The sequence below is a fragment of the Euwallacea fornicatus genome, chromosome 4 (assembly GCF_040115645.1).
Source record: "Euwallacea fornicatus isolate EFF26 chromosome 4, ASM4011564v1, whole genome shotgun sequence".
NCBI lineage: Eukaryota > Metazoa > Arthropoda > Insecta > Coleoptera > Curculionidae > Euwallacea > Euwallacea fornicatus.
The window spans coordinates 2141417-2160647 of NC_089544.1; the positions used below are offsets into that span (position 1 = coordinate 2141417).

Here is a 19231-nt window from a genome sequence, read left to right on the forward strand (position 1 = left end):
TTGCCGGCTTACCTATATTATGTGGGGCTTACACGTGGAGAAGGGGGGTCCCGATATTTATGTGAAATTTTGTTAATATGATATTTTGAAGCCTTATGAGTTATGAATTAAGTATTGCACCCACGATGAAATCAGATATAATTGTGTGCGGAGAATTTTGCAATCAGGATATTTGCTTTGCATAACGGTTGTAGGGACCTGTAATTTTGAGTTATATCACTTAGCCTTAACATATTTAAGGCGATTTAGATGTAGGCTTAGATGTAATAGTAAAGGCATGTGAAACAGATTCAAGTGGTAGATGTTGCTGTAAGGGGGGTCCGATTTTAGTAGGTTTCGGGAGAAGAATAAAGGCGCTTTGAAATTTTGGCCAAGTGCGAAAAGCGGAAAACTGGCATGTGAAAAGAGTTCAATACACCTCAGATAATTGGCCAAAAAAATTAACAAGGACAAAGTCTTGCGTTAGCTCAGTCTCCACCTTCAGTTCATTTTATTTTTGAAGACAACCGCTCCATTAAAGACTAAAAAAGAGCAATAAAGCCTATTTCACACTAGGAATTCAGCGGCGCTCACACTCACTAATGTTCATCATCTAAGTGTGAAATATTTTCGGATGGAAGCTTTTCAAACAATGGCGACATCCGTTGGCCGGCACGCTCACCAGATCTGTATTCATTTGATTATTATTTCTGGGGGGACTATGAAAACGCTAATTAAGAAATCGGCAGCCAGCGATGTTAATAAGCCGAGAAGAAGAAAGGACCAGAAAAGGAAGAAGGGATGTTTTAAGGTCAATGCAAAATTTAAGGGGGCGCATTGAGCTGTGCTGGGAAGTGGAGGGTAAGCACTTTTTCGAATTTTCTTTATTTGCTCCTTTTGCTATTTCCTACGCAAAGTTATTGTGAAAGGGACCAAATTGAAATCAAGTTTAAACCAGTTGAATCTCTTCTTTCCCTTTATCACATATTTATTTTGGTTTATAGTTACGAGTACAATAGCTTGATTTAACATTCCAACTTAAATCTAATTAGTCAGTTTTTTGTATTTGTTTCTCATATTCGGCATATTTTTCGTCACTAAGCAGCCACAAGTCGGTGGGAATCTTGACAAAAACGTTGTTCATAAGTTTGGTAAAAATCCAGGCTAAGCTGTCAGCTATGCTTTCTTCTAGTTCAGCTACGATGTCCAGTCCGTTTTGATTAATAAACGTATTAACAGTATGACCTAAAATTAGACGTCAATTAATTAACCAATCGATAATGTTAATTGACATTGGTATTACGATTAATAGCATAAAATGATGTATTAATTAAGCAATAATTAATTGATCGATTAAAAGGTACCACTCAAATTACGCACCCAAAATTTTGTTCCCGTTAAAGAGATTATCGAACTGCACCCTTAAGCCTCCCACCCTAAATTTGACTATCAAATTGTCAATGTTCATAATTTCTCGTCCTTCTTTCTCTAAAAAGGTGAGGTTTGAATATAGTCTCGTGCGGATGTTGAAAAGCTTCAGATCACAACTGCCATGTCCTACCAGAGGAAGGACCAAGATCTGTCCTTTTAAATTATATTTAGATTTGATGTCCAGAAGAGGGATGTTCAGACCGAAGTTCCACTGTCCTTGTTTGTTGGCACTTTGAATAAACCTGTAACATTGCTGAGAGTTGGTGAGATGTAAACGGAAAAAGGACAAAGATCTAGAGGGAACTACTAGCAAATATTCTCGTGATCACCTTTATTTAACAAAGAGTGAGAATCATCGCATACTGTTCAAATTTCATGTTAAAATCTCGAAAAATGTAGAAGATATGAGAAAGCAAAAAAAAAATCAAATTAAATTTCAACACACAATATATTCTAAATCTTTGAAAAATAGGTGTCCAGTTTGGTACTTTTATGCTTTATAGATTGGTCTCCCGTTCCAGGACACACTACGTATTACTCCCCTGTACATTTACTCCCCTCACCCACGTTGTTGATGAGGGAGGAAAAGCGCTGCCCTATCAACCGATTTTAAATTTAAATACACCAAATAATGGTCAAATTACTCTGAATCTGTTGGTGTCGAATTAGATGGTCCCACAACAACCAAATCGTATAATTTGCCAGTCAATATTATTGGTCCATTTCCTTTACTGATGGAGACATTTTCCAGTAGAAGCGGTTCGAAATGCTCCACATTTATTTCCGGAATTCCTAAAAGGGAGTTTTGATTAAGAGGGATGAATATTGGACGCATTCACACCACACGCAACGTTCACCCTCAGTTTTGCGTGATCACTGATCCCGTGGTTCGTCAAACAATGTAATTAATGTCCTACATAGTTCAGAGCAGCCGCCAATTTACTGAAATTAATTACAATTAATTACTTAATTATTTGTAATTAATTGTAATTAAGGAGCAAATTAATGATAGTCAATAATACTTAGTTGTGTATTAACAGTAAATTGGAGCATTTACCGCCTTTGATCTAATTACTCATTTATATTTTTTTATATATACGATTTATCCCTCGAAGTGCTCTCCATAGGTGCCATTTCTTCCAATTCAACTGAAATTAGTCCATATTTGCTTGTGCAGACGTGTCGCCGCGATTTTTAATTAGCAAAAATTTTAAATTGCTTTTTTCATAATATCTGCCTTTAGCGGTGTGGCTTAACAAATCGTATTTCCGCAGAGTCATCACAATTCAAATACTGAGCTAATAACGTGAAGAAATCGTAATTATAATTTAAATAAAATCACACTCTAAAAGAGATCAAAGAGAAACTTAATGTTTTCACTCATATACACCTATTTACACCTCTTTCGTTCAGGAAAGTTTGTTATTATCTGCGCTTGTCTCGCTGAGACTAGGTGGTTGGTGGTGTTGGGTATGGGCGTTTGCTTACCAGCTGCTAGATTTGGGAACATGAAGAGGAACATGTCATTCACGCAATCTCCGATATCTGGGCTTGATATTTTACAAGGCTTCAACCATTGTGCTGAAAGAAATAACACATGATGAACATTACGAGAATTTTAATTAATTAATTATAATTAATCGCCTTAGTTGTAATTATAATTGGAAGCGTTGCTGCGCAACGCGACATTGCTGGTCACATTTAACATTCGCTAGTCCGCAGTAAAGGACTCACAATCAATATTTTGTATGTTTTTGTTTAGAAAATGTCCACTTAATTACGTAATTGAATTTACTAATCACACCTAATTGGACGCAAGTTATTTGAACTACCTTTATGTAACTTAAAATTGAAACCTGGCACGAAATACGTGCTAACATCAGTTGGAAAGCGAATTTCAATTAAAATGTTACATTTTAGCAAATTGGACTTTTTACTTACGCCTGCGAGTCAACAGCGGAGCGTCCTGGACCGTGTAGCCCCAAGCACTGGATGCACATGTTCCTATCAGCAACACGAGAACTCCGATTAAATTCATGATTTTTTTAACTAAATCGCACTTTCAAAAAGAGGAAAATCCACAGGAGAAATTTTCAAGGGACATTAAATACCCTCAGAGTTTTCGCCTTCGGTAATGGGCCCTTGAACTTTCCTCGCTGGGCGCTTCAGAGTACCATATTGATACTACCGCATTGGGGGACAATTATTGATGGAATATTGCTCAAGTAAGAATTTGAATTCGCCACAACCACAAAATCAGCTAGGAGCTTAAATACGTTATGAACTAAGCCTCGACTCGCCCGTTTTGGAAATGCGACGTGCTGAAGAAAAACAGATTATGCAAACTCCGTCTTCTTCGCGTTGCTTGTGTTAAAAGCAATCGGCGGTCCTCTCTTTAAAAGTGAAAGTGGAGACCCTTTCTTTCGGGCAGAACCCACTTCTTACGTCACAGTACGCAACTTAATCGCTAATCGACAAATAAATATATGAAATTCTCGCTATTATATTATGCCCATTACGAGAAACCGGACTTGCGGATAGCATAACCGATGGAATGGTAAATACCAAACATAACCATCGGTCAAACATTAACACTATCTGTAAGCAAGTTAAAAATATCAAGAAATCGCTAAAAAGGCGCTTTTTTCAAGTTTCCAAATTTTTCATTGGAACGAATTTTTTTTCCCGTATTAAAATCGCAATTTTTGATCATCAGTGAACGCTTTTGAAAGCGAAAAAATTAGAAAAAAACGCCCCATGCCTTCGTGCTCTGTTACCACCCCCGGGCAAGATTGAGACGAAAGTTTATTTAATCTTGTAATTATTCCCGCTGTGGTGTCGTTCGGAAGGTGGCGACATCTACCACAGCTTGTGGAAAGTACGATTGAACTACCCTCACAAATATAGAATACTAAGGAAACATTCGACTATATAATATATAGAGTTCTTTACCGTTAGGTAGGTGATTGCACGTTTGTCGAGTAGGCGGACGTAGAAAATATTTACAGTCTTCTGTAATGCGTAGCTTCAATAATATGCGAAAGATGGCGGCATAATAATACAAAATGTATCAAAAAATATTCATTTAAGTCGAACAACTAGTACTCCAAACTGGATCCGTTAATCAAAAGGGCCGTATTGATGAGTTTGCGATTGGTTAACCTTGATAATGCTCGATCTATTACCGCACAAGCGGCAAATTAATTTGCTTTTATTCATCGACACGTGGCCTACCGTTTCGTTCGCAGGCTCAAAGTTTAATTATCCTTTCGACAACGAAAGTGGTGGTTACAAATCATGATAAATTGGTGCGAGAGACGTTCCCTCACCTGCACAAGAGCAATTTAAGAGTCGAGGTGACAAATAAAGTCCCTAAAAGAATCCCTGGAATCCGAGATAATGCCACCAAGGGTGTTTAATTGGGAATTAGGGGCGACAGCTGATGTCTCTTATAGAAAAAGGGGATTGAAGGTGAAATTGATTTTATTTTTTTTGGGGGTTGCTAACAAAATTATTTAAGTTGTATTACTTTTCTCGGATGTCCCCTAGATCGGGTTCAACGAAATATCTTTTTGATCTTTCGTTCCCATCTGCGCTTGATGTTGCCAAAAGCGTTAAGTCAGACACCTTCCCCTGCTTCTCGACGATGACTAAGGCTGCCACTGGTTCATCCATGGTATTTATGTTGTGCGCGTGCTCATGCGCGCAAAAAGGCCATATAACCTACGACTTAGCAAACTCTTTCTACCTGGACCTACGACCGAAAATTCTTCCTTTCTACTGAAGTATGCTCCTATTTGAAGATATCGATGGCCCTAGGAGGACAGTCAAGTAGAATTGGTTTCCATCTCGTAGAAAATTTGATCTCTTTGAGTTCTTGCTCGCCATCTCAATCTCTCTTCAGTTGTCTTAGTGAGTTACTATAGTCGATCTCTTGAATTTCTTGAAAACGCCCAGTGCGAATCACTGCGGCAATTCGTCTTTTAATATTAGACGCTCGTCGTCATAAAATTTTCAGGTAGAAAATTGAAGGAGCTCCTTCGTCGCGTATCGGCAAGAAAGCCATTAGGGCCTCAACAAGCCGTTCTCGAGAGATGGCGCTAGCCTTTCGAAGGCAAAAATGGCACTAAACATCGAGATAAGCAGCAACGCGCGCAACGCGCAACACATCGCATACTTCTGATCATCTGTTGAAAATTTTGTTCACGCTGTTCAGTCGTCATAGTGGCGCGCTCTTGTGTGTTGCTGACTGAAGCTGTAAGAGCAAACGTCGCGCGCAAATTCGAATTTCTCGCGAAATACGAAACCGCTCGCCATGGCAAGCCCGGCCGCCGGTTCGCCGAGATTCGTGATTTTTGTGCTACTGTGTATTGTTTGTGCAACATTTGCCAAAAATGTGGATACCAGCAGGTACAAGAGACAGGATGCTGATCGAAAGTCTTGCAACTCCATGCAATATTTGCTGGCGGAGACCGGGATGTCCTCGGTTAAGAATGAAAAAGGTACAGAGATAACAAAAGATCAGTGCTAAATAAGAGAGATAAGCGGCTGAAAAGGCAATTGTTTTTGCATAAAGCGCATAACCTCATTATCTTCCGTAATTCGACGCTTATCATCTGGTTGAAAACAACATTATTGCAGCTTTATCGTGGTTTGCTGGACCTTGCGGATTTTCGACTCGGACCAAAAAACGCGCTGCGACTCGCAGATCACGTGACTTTCAAATAACACCAACATAAAAAATCGCGTGATTTCCGAGACAGATCGCATTTCGGTCCGAAGTCGGAAGGTGTCCAAACGTCGGCTGACGGGGAACGCAAATATTCCTCCCCCCTATAAATCACGGACTCTGACAGTCGATTTTGACAACTGACGGAGGTTAGAAACTGAGTTAGTGCCAAATTCGTTAGGGACCTTGCTAAGTTTCTAATCTCAGTCACTCAGTCACATTTCGACTGTCCATGACACGCTCATTGTCGAATTTGACAAGTGTCACCGAGCTCGATTTATCCCGGGGAAAGACATCTGCGTTTCTGCATTTTTAATAAGTTGGAATGAGACGTACAATACGCCGTGCATAAGTCACTTGCCAGCAGGGGGAATGCTGCATATTTAGGAATAAATTACTGGTTAAATGCATGGCACTATTCATGGGGCATTTGGCATAAATCTTGGCAGCAGTGGTGCCCGCTGAGGGGTGGCCGTAAAGAAAGCTTAAGTCCAACGTAAAATCGACGTCAAACTCCTTTGACGACCACTAGTTGGTAAAAGAATGCTAAGCGCATGACAGATTTACTACGCTGTCGAATGGTGGTTTAACGCTTTATCCAGCAGTAATTCCCATAAACCGTACAATTAAATATTTCGTTCACTAATGACGCAGAACGTTGGCCCACGTTAAAAAACGCGAGTTCCAGTCATAATAAATTCAAGCATATATACATATTTTAATAACCACTTCGTTAATACTAATTTATAATGTCAGAGCTGATCTTTGGGCTTCATCCCGAGCCTCAAAGGAATCGCATGATTAATGGCGTCGGTGAACGTTAACCGAAAATAAAACGTTTCCAAAGTAGATGACAAAACTGGAATGCAACGTTAACGTTGCCTCGACGTTTGATCTGCAACGGCCTGACCGATTCTTACACGGCGCGACCTATCTATGCCATTCATCCTGATGGAATCTATTTCGGTAGGTTTGATTTCGGATCGATTATGAAAACGTCCAATTACGGCGAAGTTGACTTTAATTTTCTTGCCGGGTAAGGTATTTTGTGAAAGGGGGTTTCGTGACTTCGTCCAGCCCCATGGACGGCTTCGACGTCGTGATGACGGGATGGAAATAGCAATTGCATGCAAGCCAATCAAATTTAGCAGGCATTTTTCAGGGCATTTATTCGTCTGTTTTGGCCCACGAATTTAAGCGAACAAATATTGGATTTCCAAACTGGACCCGATTTACCGTTACCAGGATAGTCCCAGAAGTACCCGATCTGACGCACAGATGGCGCTTTTTTGTTTAATATTTTGCGTACATCACAACGGCCTAACCTTAAACAGCTTACATCCATTAAATTGATTTGTGTTCGTTTTGGGGCGGTTTTTCGTTGGCGACTTTGGGCGATTTTGCGAAGGTAAAAAAAATCAGTCATCGACACGTGACTTAATGCGTTCATTTGAAAGGTCTTGGCCCATCCAGCATCGAAGCGGAGTTAGGCTCGACTCTGGGGGAAGCTGAATTTCGCCGCAGTGTTCGAGGGGAGATATTAGGAGAAAGTACCCGCATCTGGCAAAAAATAGTCTTGTTTCGTCAGGACAACGCACCAGTCCATACTTTCGCTAACAATATGGCCAAAATCATTCAACATGGTCTAGGATTCCTCCATCGGCCACCCCATTCGCTGCATTTGGCCCCTTCAGATTATTTTTTATTTTCCAACTCGCAAGGAGTTGTGGCAATAATGAAGAGGTGGAGTCCGAGGTTGATGCCTATTTCGAAACAATAGAAGTTTCTTACTCTCAACATGGTATAGAAGATCGCTGGAAAAAGCATGTCAATGGCAAAAGGAGAAAATTTTTCAATTTTTCTTTCTTTAAGTGTTAGGTGTGACACCTCTGGGACTGTCCTCGTATTTACCCCAAAGCGCTTCATCCCTTGCAGTCGAAGAACAGAAGAGAAACGCTCTTCACACAAGATCTCATTCCGCCCTTTTACGACTGCAGGTATTATTCCGTTGAGCATGCCGTTAGGCGATATTTCACATTTAGAAGTAAAAGTTAAATATTTACTCATGTTTCGGCGTGCATTGGGAATTTTCTCTGCTAACCGAACTCTGAAGTTTACCTTCAGTTCGCCTCACTGCGACGCGGAAGTTAGACTTGAAAATCAGCGGACACGGGTCCCCCCTCTTCCGTGGTGTCACTAGAGCAAATATGCCCAGTGTAAAGAACCAAAACTGCGTGTTTTAAAAATCGGACGACAGGTACCATGAAAGTTATCAGTACTACCTGTCATTACGTAGAACGTCACTAAAAGATTTACGCAAAATTCTACCTCAAATCGCTGAAGATGAAAACATGACGATTTATCTTAGTCCAAAAGTGGACGATTTTCGAAATACAGGACGTCGAAATGAAGATTAAAAAAAGAGAAAAAATTACTTTGTTCGTCAAACAAAATGGCGCATTGGGGGGTTTTCCGAGGAGACAAATCAGACTCTCTTTACATTTTCGACGCACCTTGTAGAGGGCGCTCTCAGAATTAGGTGAGGTCTGGTTAAAGAGGCATAACTTTTTTGCACCTCCTTTTGTAAAATTTATTTTTAACTAAATTTGGGTTTTCTCGCATGTTTCTACGAAAAAAAGGCGTCTTGGCGCAAGGCCCTGCGGGCATTCCTTGTTAAGATATTTTAAGTTTAAAATTTGCTGCATATCTTGAAAAATAACTTTCGAGTGTGCATTTGCCGATACGAAAAGAACCAAAATATTCAATTAATCTTCAATTCTAACAATTATTTAAAATCTCTTGCCTTAATTTGACCATTTTTTATTATTTTGCTGTATTTTTTTAACGAGGTTTAGGGGAAAATTCACTCATCAATAAATTTTATACCGCATGGTAAAAAAGTATATACCCACATGAAGAGTTGGTTTAGTGCTGACAGCGCCCTCTACAAGATGCATCGGAAGTTTAAACGCATCCTGGTTTCTCGCCCCGAAAAAAACCCCAACGCACGATGAATGAACTAACACATTTTTTCCTCCTCTTAATCTTCGCTTCTATGTCCAGGACTTTGAAAACTGTCCATTTTTGGTTTAAGACAAAGTTGAATCGTCGTGTTTTCGCCTTAGAAGTCCATGGCAGAATATTCGGCGGACTTTTTAGAGACGCCCTATGTGATGCAGGCAGGCCCCTGAGCAGCATCATCCCCGGGTTCTAGTCATATTTAAAACAGAACCAACCCCAGAACCTGTTCCAAATTTATTTATGGTGGAATTAGATTGCGGCTCATTTCTTTATTAAGAGAACGGTCAGAAATCAGGTAAAATGTTTTGTTGGAAGATGACTTAAACCCCGGCAAAAGTTCCATTCATCTTCTTGCCTTCTAGATGGGTGTAGTACCATCGAAGGTTAGGTAGACGGCGATAAAAGGGATACCATGAAAAACACCACAGGCAAACATTCCTATCTTCTGTGTGTTTCTGCTTGTACAAATATATCAATATTTAACCGGACATAATAAGCAATAATTAATCGGTGTCGTCTCTATTAATGCAAGTTTACGTAATAACGTGTTTTGAAAGGTAAACCGTCTTTAGGAGAGCTATTACAGAATTTGATTGAATAATAAGAGGATTTTATACTCGATTCTATATCCTCAGCTGTCCATAAGAAACTGTGTCTGCATTTACAGCATAAAATCGGTCACTTCTGAGGAAATAAGTGATTTTGGGGTTCTTCGGTTGTTACACATACTCGCAAGATTCTCTCCTTTTAGCTTAATATACATTTGAATCATTGAATCGTCATGCGTGCGGCAAAGCGCGTTTTGTCTCACGCACTCTCCCGCCCTAGAATGGTGCGATTTTTTCCTGAAGAGTGACGGATACCTTCTCGCACTGATTACTTCAAAGTGGCTGTGGCAGCTCTTCATCGGAAGACCAGTGCCCGAGGCTGTAACTTACTCATAGAAAAATATCGCTCCTAAATCTTGCGGAGGGGGTCTTTCCCGCACTTGTGAAGGAAATGGCTACATAATTTCCAACGATCCCCGGGCAGGTGACGCGTGTTTTCCAGCCTGTTCGAGGTAGGTCTAGTGAGATATGCGGATGGGAACATCCGTTACTCCTCCACCAACGCGAACAAGCCGGGGAAATTCTCCCGTGCAGCTGGCCCTTCTCGTGTCGACGTTTAAAATTCACGTATTCGAAATTAAACTAGAATTGCAGGAAAACGGCATGTGAATCTCATAGGAGAATCAGACTCATGCTTGCTAGCCTCGGCTGCACCTCGGGGATCAATCTACAGGGTCCGTCCTATATGTGGAATAAAGACAATAAGTTTTTTAATAATTTTTCTATCAAAAATCGTTTCAAGTAAAAAACTGCAAGCTTAATTTGTAGCCACTTTTTGATGATCTTGAACTTTTTTTCTTTACTTTCTTGAATTTTATTGGGCTTAGATAAGAAAAATTTCTAGAAACAAAATTCTCATTTCATTCAAAAAAATTCAATTAAATGCGATCAGATAAGCAAAATAACAAATTATTGCTTGCAACAATTAATATTTATTTAATGCTTAAAGCTTTTGCTGAAAATATCTTCCGTTGTTATCGAAACATAGTGCTATTCTTTGCATGAATGATCTTCTCACCTAAACATATGTAGGTGTATTGCCTGATTCATTGCATTACACCGACGATGCGAGTCTTCAAGTGATCTACGTTATTTGGCCGATCCTTATAAACCACATCTTTTAAATGGCCTCCAAGGAAAAAGTCGCATGGACTTAAATCAGGTGGCCGGGCTGGCCCCTTTACTTCACCGAACAGAAAATGGATACTTTTTTTTAAATGAAAAATTGCAATTCCGGAATGCAATTTATTTGACTTTTAAAAAATACAGAAGATGTTTTTGTTATTTAGTTTTGCTTATTTAATTCAACTTTTTTTGAGTATACATGATGTCTATTGAATTATGACTTTAATTTCAATGGGTGATTTCTTGTCACATTTAATGGAAAAAAGTGCTATTAAACGTATGAAGTATCCTGTTTTGTTTCCGTGATACAGGGTGTCAAAGTTTTTTTTCCGTTTCTCATAAATATTTTCGGATATACGAACAATATCTCGAAGAAATTCCATATCCATGGGCTTTTTGAGGCGCAAAATTCAAATATGATATCGGTTTTACCGCTATACATAGGGGGCGCGACCTGTAATAATCTTCTTATGTTAAATTTGCCCTAACGTTTTTAGAACTCTGCATTTGGACTTCTAAGGGACTACGGATTATTCCCCCGTCAGCTCTAAACAAGAACGATATAGTTGGTCGGAAACTCTCAAAGCAATGGTTTCCGCGATATCGCTGATTAAAAATTTCTTTGCACATTTCATCAAAACATTAATTTATTAACGAACATTTCATAATAACTCCGTACATATTGCGGTAAAACCGGTATCATATTTGAAGTCCTCGTCTCGGAAACCCTTGAATACCGAATTTCATCGAGAAATTGCCGTTACGACGGAAAACATGTATGAAAAACCGAAAAAAAATTCTTTCTTAACATGTGTCGTGACGGTATCACGAAAACGAAGCAAGATAGGACATACGTTTATTAGGACGTTTTTTCATAAAATGTGACAAGGAATCACCCTTTGAAATTAAAGCCATCATTTGGTTCTCACCCTGTATACAGGAAAATAATTTTTTCGTCGAAATCTCTCTTATTTGAGGCCAATAAAATTTCCTAAAACCAGTCGGAAATAGAGAGTTGTACTTGAAAAATTATTTAAGAATTCATTCCCATTATTACATATATGCTCTGTATACAGTTCCCGGGGATTACGACACTTTTGCTACTAGATAATGTATGTTATTCCGTGAAGTTGTACTTATACAATACACTTCGTGAACATGCAGTAATTAGGCGATCAGCTCTATAGCGATCGCAGTAGCAAATTGATGGTTCTCAAAGACAAGCCCCCGTGGTAAACGGTATTTTTAGAGAGCACCGATCGTCAAGTGAATAATGAATACGTTCTAAAGCAAGTGACGAGGTTATTTAATTTATTTCTGAGATTGCGGGAAATTCACCTCAGTTAAAAGAATTTTTGGGTCCCGGAAAATCGCGATCAAAATTCGTTTGATTTCTCACATCATTGAAAAATTCGTTTCGATCCAGGTACCTGCCAGAACGCGTAGAGCTTTATCTGGAAGATCACTAGCACATCTAAATTCATTTAAAAACGAGGAGGCACCCATCGTAAAACCGGGTTCCCACCTCGATTCTCATCCAGCGTTCAAAGCGGCAACTTGAGCCGGGAAAAGAATCGGAAGGCGGCTGGGGAAAAGGGGGCGCAATGAGGGCCAACGCTCGAGCGAACGTGAAGAGTGCGTGGAAAATCGTGAACAAACTTCAAGAACAGAAGTAGTTTTCTGCTCGGCCTTGTCGTTTAATGCCTCTAAATAAAAAGTCTTCTTGAAAGATCAATAACGTAAATTCGAAAATTTAGCGTGAAACCGCCTTTAGAGAGTTTTTTTCACGGGCGAACTAAGTTTTAAATGCAAGTTTCATAAAATCATGAAAGTTTGACTGAACCTTCAGGAAGTTTTGAGGTTCGAGAATTAATTGTCGGATTTACGAGTATCCTCTGCCAAAGCTGCCTATTATAAAAGTTAGACTAAAAAGTTTTGGGTCTGCCTCCCGTGCCTTCTTCCTCTCTAAGGATCAATTTTCCAGCAGGGAATAACGTGTGTTGCTTATCAGTTGCAGATTTATTTAGGAACTTTGGGTTATAAAATGGACGAGAAAGTCTATGATCTCTTGACTGTCCCCCCCTTCATTTTTGCAAGGAACGGCCTCCCTAATCTCCCGATACTCTAACTTGAGCACTTTCTCCGAGATATATTAACCTTCATATGAGCTCTTAATCATAATTAATATTTGGCGCTGCAGGAAAAACTTTTTCCAAAACTTCTCGTAAAAGAAGTCCTCTTTGTCCGGCAGCAAATTATCCATTATTCAAACTTCCATTGAAACTTGCACGGAATTAGTTTGTATTTATTATGCCCCTAGATGAATAGGGACCAATTATACGATGCTCCCATAATTAATCCTCTTTTGCTCCCCGGTTTCACTGCAATTGTTCGGAGTTCTACTCCCTTTTCGCAAGAACGGTTCACTTATTGAGAGGGCAGGGGGTTGGAGAGTGGTTCTTTCTTATTTACGCTGTTTATTTTGAAATGGTTGGTTGTACTGGGTGTAACACGGACGTATTTCGGGGGACGATGGCGCTCTGCAAAATAACAAAAAGTACTGATAGGCCTATGGGCGAAAACGCACAAATTTCAATATACACGGTGGCAAAGCTTCACATTCTATTTCATATTTTGCGTTTTCCTCACGTGCGCCTTGAATTAAATTTTTTAAGTTTCGCACACCTATTTTCTTTCGTGCACGACCCACATTGCAAAAAGACTTCGTAAACTTCGACACCCCGTATCTTTAAAACGAAGCATTGCCAGATCTACATTCAGATAAACTTTTCTTCTTAGACTCGCACAAAAAACCATCTCTTACTACACACTTAAATAACACCCCGTATATTCTGGTATGTAATCTAGAATGCCACGGCTGAATTCCGGCCATTAAAAAAATTTCGACTCGATTTTTGGAAATAAAATTGAAAATTTTAAAAGAGCAAAATGTGAGAAACAACGCGGAACGTTACCGCTCTGTAGATCGAAAATTGCGCGTTTCCGGGCCTGGATCCATTCGAATTTTTCATTATCTTGCATCCAAATATCTCCGCGATGATATGTTACACCCTGTGTGCTCATTCCAACACGTCTACGGGGTGTTCCGTCGGGAAGTTTGGCGGTTTACAAAAAGGCTAAAAGCGGTTCCGTTCGAGTTCGTAACTTTGCGAGTTCCCGAGATCCCTGCGCCACCCACGAAAGAGAAACTCACCCTGCATTGCTTGAATTGGAAAGATCGTTACGCTTTTGCCTTTGTAACGCAGACAACATAATTGGCCCTCACCTATGAGGGAGGTCTATTTCTTAATTTTAGAGAATATCTGTTAATCGGACGCTTCGAGCTCGAACAAACATCGATTAAGGCGAAGAAACGTATTATTAGACTAGATAACCTCTGCAGTAAAAAACCGTGATAATGGAGTAATTTATTATGACCGACAGTGCTCAGCTTGAAGTGCGCTAATTAACTCGAAATACCAAGTGCCGATGGAAGTATATATAGCAAAAGGAGAGTTAGATTTGCTATAAATTGCCAGCAACGCGTTTATTAGCGCTGAGTACCATCGAAGTACCGCACGGAAATCAGACGGACTTCCGGAGCGTTTGCTCCTTAGAGAACCATCGGAGAAGTCTTCGGCATCGTATTCCCGTTTAATTAGGCCAAACCGTCCAGTTCTTTGGTTGCTATCAGATTTTATTTTTAATTCTTCAATCTGCCTCAGACGGTCAGTTCAATCTCGAATCGATTCACTGGCGCTAGATCGATCTAAAACTTTCTAAAATTTATAATATTGTCTGGTCGATACGCAATATCTACCTGGAATCTACTAATTTTTATATGCGTCGGCGGGTGGAAAAGACTTGGCAAAGAAAGGGAACTATCAAATTTGGAATGATTTATGGACCTCTTGGTGAGTTGGTCATTTCTCCTTTAGTTCTAATTAAAAACCAACGACCTTAGACCGGCAAGATGCCACGAGCAGATCCAGTGGATGTTTAATCTGAAATATCGGTAAAACCCTGCTGGCCACATTTCTCCCCTTTTCAAGGTTTTAATATGTTTTTCAGTGCATTTTTTTTTATTAATTCCCGCAAATCTCGGGCAAACTTTACACTCAGACGTGCGATAAAAATTTCCCAATGGGTCAAAGCTCAACGTGAATTAACCGGCAAGCTCTTTTGTTCCTCCGTACCTCCTTATCTTGCACACCCTATATAACATGCTACTTGGAGGTCATAAGATTGTAGTTTCACTTCATATCTAAGTAACAGTTCTATCGTCGTTTACTTTTCTATTGCCTGCGGAATATGATAAGACTCTACCAACAATGCTTTTATCAGCAATGTGCGGGTCTCATGTTGCAAAGAATGGAGGGCTTTAGTTAGTTTGTAGGTAACGGAGGTATCAAAAATTTCTGGTTCTCTGGAAAGGATTGCAAACGTGACTTGCACTGCTTAATTGGCCTTATGTACTTGATTTAATATGTGGAGGTGGACCGAAGCCAAATTCAGTAAAACATTATACCTTCGTTGTGCCATACAGGGTGCTCGTTAATGTCGCGTCAATATTCAAGAGGGTCCCTCGGGTCATGTCGTGTAAAACAGTTGTCTGTAAGAGCCCAAATTTCGAGCTGCGGGGTGTTGAAATTTTTCTTTTCAATTCGCTACTTTTTAATTTCTCAGAAGGGACGCACTTCAAATATTGCCATCGATTGTGATATGCCGCGATAAGACGCGAAATCCCGTATTTCGATAAGGATAATAACTCTAATGTTCAACCAGTGGCGTCCGTACACACTTTTTTCCTATATTATTAAAAAAAAGTGATACGCCCCTGACATTTTATCGAGGGAATATTTTTCGTGATTAGGCTGGTCTATTCTACGTGAAAAAAGTCTCTTATAATAAGCTATAAAATATACAATATTTAGCATGAAGTAAGAACTTATGAGCTCTTTAAATAAAGAAATTAATTATGACAATTTTTAAAGTTCCATTTCAGAGCGGATCGTCTGGCGAGGAAAGCGTAAGAAACCTTTTTCATCTAGAATTGACCCGCCTAAAAATATTTCCGTGGAAAAGTGTCAGCGGCGGGCCACTTTGTTCGTAAATTATATCGGAAGACGTGGATGTTCGGACACCACAGGTTGAGCAATTAAATTACTTTCTTCATTAAAGTACGGGAATTTGTGTCCTGATGAAGCACACCAAAATTGAAAGTAACAACTAGAGCACTTTGTGAGAAATTTAAAAATAACCATTTAAATAGAAAAATTTCCACATCTTGTAGCTGCAATTTGGGCCGCACCGGACGTGCTTTCATATGAACTTTTCTTCATAAAGTGACCTGAGAAATCACACCTTGAAGAATTAGCACGACGTTAACGAACACCCTGTGCACTGGTTACGTATAGGCTGTCACGGACACATGCAGGGTGTTTCAGAACGGTATGTCAAAAATTTAAGGGGTGATTCTATGAGTGATTTTGAGATAAAAAGTTTATATGAACCCAGGTTCGTTTTCGCTTTTTGTCTGAAATACAGGGTGTTAAAATTTGCTATATTTTTTTGTTTTTTTTTTAAGTCCCGACCTGTATTAAATATTTTTATCAAACTTGGTGGGCGTAAGTTAGTTGTAGAAACACGTATTTTAAGAGAAAAACGAATATTTAAATGCAAGCAGTGGCGCCCCCAAGGCTATGACCGTGATTATTTTTCGGGAAACATATGTTACGCCGCTGCTTTTTCAAAAAATCAAAATTGCTAGTAAATAGCAAATTTTAACACCCTGTATTTCAAACAGAAAGCGAAAACGGACCTATTTTCATATAAACTTTTTTCTCAAAATCACTCATGGAATCGCCCCTTAAATTTAAGACGCACCATTCTGAAATGCCCTGTATAGTATATAACATAACGGAGTGGTATGTTATGGTATATACCGAATTTTTTCAAAATAATTGTTTTTGCGTCCAACTTCCCGTAAAACTCTCAAAAGACGGACGCGGCTAACGTGACGTCTTCGATCTCTTGCGTGAATCCAGAGGTGGATCAACGGAGCCGTGCCTTATTCCGGTCCTGGAACATTCAATGCCAGTTTTGAATACACTTAGCAAATTAATAATATTTTTTGTTTTCCCTTCACGTGTCTTCGTCCAGGCTAAAAACAATACGCTTTTTGCCTTAACCGGCCATGTCATGCCAGACAACTTCTTGCATTCTCTACAGCCCAGAAACACGAAACATTCCCTGTTTCAACGAAATCCAACAATGAAAGTCTCCGGAGATCAAGAATTTAATTTGACACAATACCGTCGGGCTATTGTCCTGTGACAAATTGCCAGGCTGGAGATGCAAGAAGCATTTTTTAATTTTCTTTCAGGGGTCTGTTGAGACAGGTCATTTGCAGTATTTTATGCAGCATTTTCCTCATGCATTAAGGCCGCAGCGGCATTTTCGCTCAATTTCAATGCCAATTTTGACACGAAAAATGCTGATCCTCTGTCGCCCTTAAGATCGTCCATTACTTGATCTCTGCAGAGTAAGTTTTTTTCGTTGATTAGGGAAGGGATCTCGGAAAATTGGCAGAGTTAGGAAGTCGGTTAAATGGGGAAAAACCTGTAGGTTTAGGGGCCCAAATTAAAGCCACATTTGTTTCCTTAAAAAGTCTATGGTTTACTACATATTTAAAATTTGGTCGATTTCTTTTAATCGATATAGGCGCGTGATGATCGGTTCCTCGTTCTATCTGCGTAACTTCGTGACTATGTCAGTTTCCGAGATATCTCGCTTTGCTAATCATCGGAAAGCACTCGCCCTGTATAGTTAGAAGCCGATCTATGTCACGAATTTGACGGTATCTTGGCAGTTGGTTAATTTGGAGGACGACACACGAAAGGGGGTAAATTTCGTGATACAGGGACGGGGGGTGAAAAAGCGAAGCGATCAAAAGTCTTCGATGGGAGGTAAAATGTCGCATTAAGTTTTGCGATCCTGAAGGAAATACCTGTGTTTTTATGGCCGTTTGCCTAAAAAGGGCGCTTTCCTTCAGGTCGGGGAAACTTTTCGTCAAACAGCCATAAAAACGCCCATTTCTAGAACGCAACCGGGCCTGCATGATTTTCAGCAATTTTGCACCCCATATTACTCCCAGTTAAAAATTTCGTTATATGAATTTTCACCTCAATTTAAGTGCAAAAACTTCAGGCAAACATCAAGATTGCAGGATGCCTGGAAAATTCCCACAGAGTTAAATTTAATTTCCCTGTTTAATTTCCACTCTGTACAAACTTTCCGCAGCTACAGGAGCGGCAGTTTATTCAGTTGTTCTTACTCAAAGATTTGAATTTACAAAGTTGTAGACGAGCCCTATTATCACCTGCTTATTCAGACGATAACTGGGGTTTTATATTCAAGAAGCAACGTGAGACAATTCTATAGAATTCACAAGCAACGTAATTAAACAACCACATTGTTCATTAATAATTTTCGGGGACATCAAAAACATTCCACATCAAAATATGTATTAAGAGGCATACCTACCATTCTTTCTTTCTTGGGCTTGTTGAAGCAAGGGTATGAAGCTTAATCTCGTCTCTACCTGATCCCATACCATTTGTTCTCCACCTACATACATTCTTGCCTCTTTTTTAAACCTCGGGTCGACAGAAGTAGTACCCGCTGCACTTTTTCCTTTGAATGCCCGGTTAAAGGTTGTTATTGTTTACTGGCAGCACACCGATGGTGATGGTCTGCACTTCCGCACTGACCCGATAGCAGGGCATTTCTGCCAAGTCCGGTCCTGGGAAAATTTAAGGCGGTTTCATCTAGCGCCCAAATTGCGGTATTGCAGTCTCCTTATGCAAAAACTACAACCAACTTTAAAACGTTGCTTTCACGAGTCTTTCTTAATTTCCTCCTTTTGCTCTGCATCTCATGGCTTATCGGCCTAAATGAATTACACAAAAACGGGCGAAGGTCAAAGAAGCGCTCTCTTAAGGCTGGGTTTACTGCTTAATATGATTAGGAAATTTAGTGGTAAAACGTTTGAACCGGGTTGATAAGGCGCCGGGTTCAGCCGGGAAAATGATAAAAACTTAAGGTTTCATAACTACGAAAGTGCGGGTTTTCCCGTGCGCTCCGAAAAAGTTCACGTCGGTGCTCTCGCATCAGCGTTTTCTCAGAGTTTCGACGGGCCAGACCGTCCCTGACCAGCTGAGCCCGGGTACTTATAGGTCACTTAATTCGCTGCAATAAAACTGCTCATGGGGAAGTTTGGCCCAGGACCACACTCCACATTCTTTAAGTAAATTAGAACAAGCCGACATGTTCTGAA

The 19231-nt window shown here is 39.9% G+C and overlaps 2 protein-coding genes across 3 annotated transcripts in view; one reads left to right on the forward strand and one right to left on the reverse strand.

The window, feature by feature from the left end:
- Positions 1 to 939: 939 nt before the first annotated feature.
- LOC136350879 (protein takeout-like) lies at positions 940 to 3770 on the reverse strand. The gene is made up of 5 exons (XM_066303017.1): positions 3352 to 3770; positions 2899 to 2991; positions 2055 to 2202; positions 1360 to 1652; positions 940 to 1224 (listed from the first exon to the last, which is right to left on the reverse strand). The coding sequence occupies exons 1-5, from the start codon at positions 3446 to 3448 to the stop codon at positions 1028 to 1030; spliced, it is 828 nt and encodes a 275-aa protein (XP_066159114.1). The 5' UTR covers positions 3449 to 3770; the 3' UTR covers positions 940 to 1027.
- Positions 3525 to 19231, forward strand: part of dally (division abnormally delayed protein) — a 134026-nt gene continuing 118319 nt past the window's right edge. Inside the window, exon 1 of one of the 2 annotated variants that reach the window (XM_066302982.1) lies at positions 3525 to 3635. Coding sequence is in view for 1 of the 2 variants with exons in the window: in XM_066302981.1 (XP_066159078.1) it covers positions 5726 to 5912 (187 nt within the window). In the remaining variant the exon portion in view is untranslated. Of the gene's footprint in view, positions 3636 to 5606; positions 5913 to 19231 lie in introns of those variants that run through there. The other variant, XM_066302981.1, reaches the window with a different exon arrangement.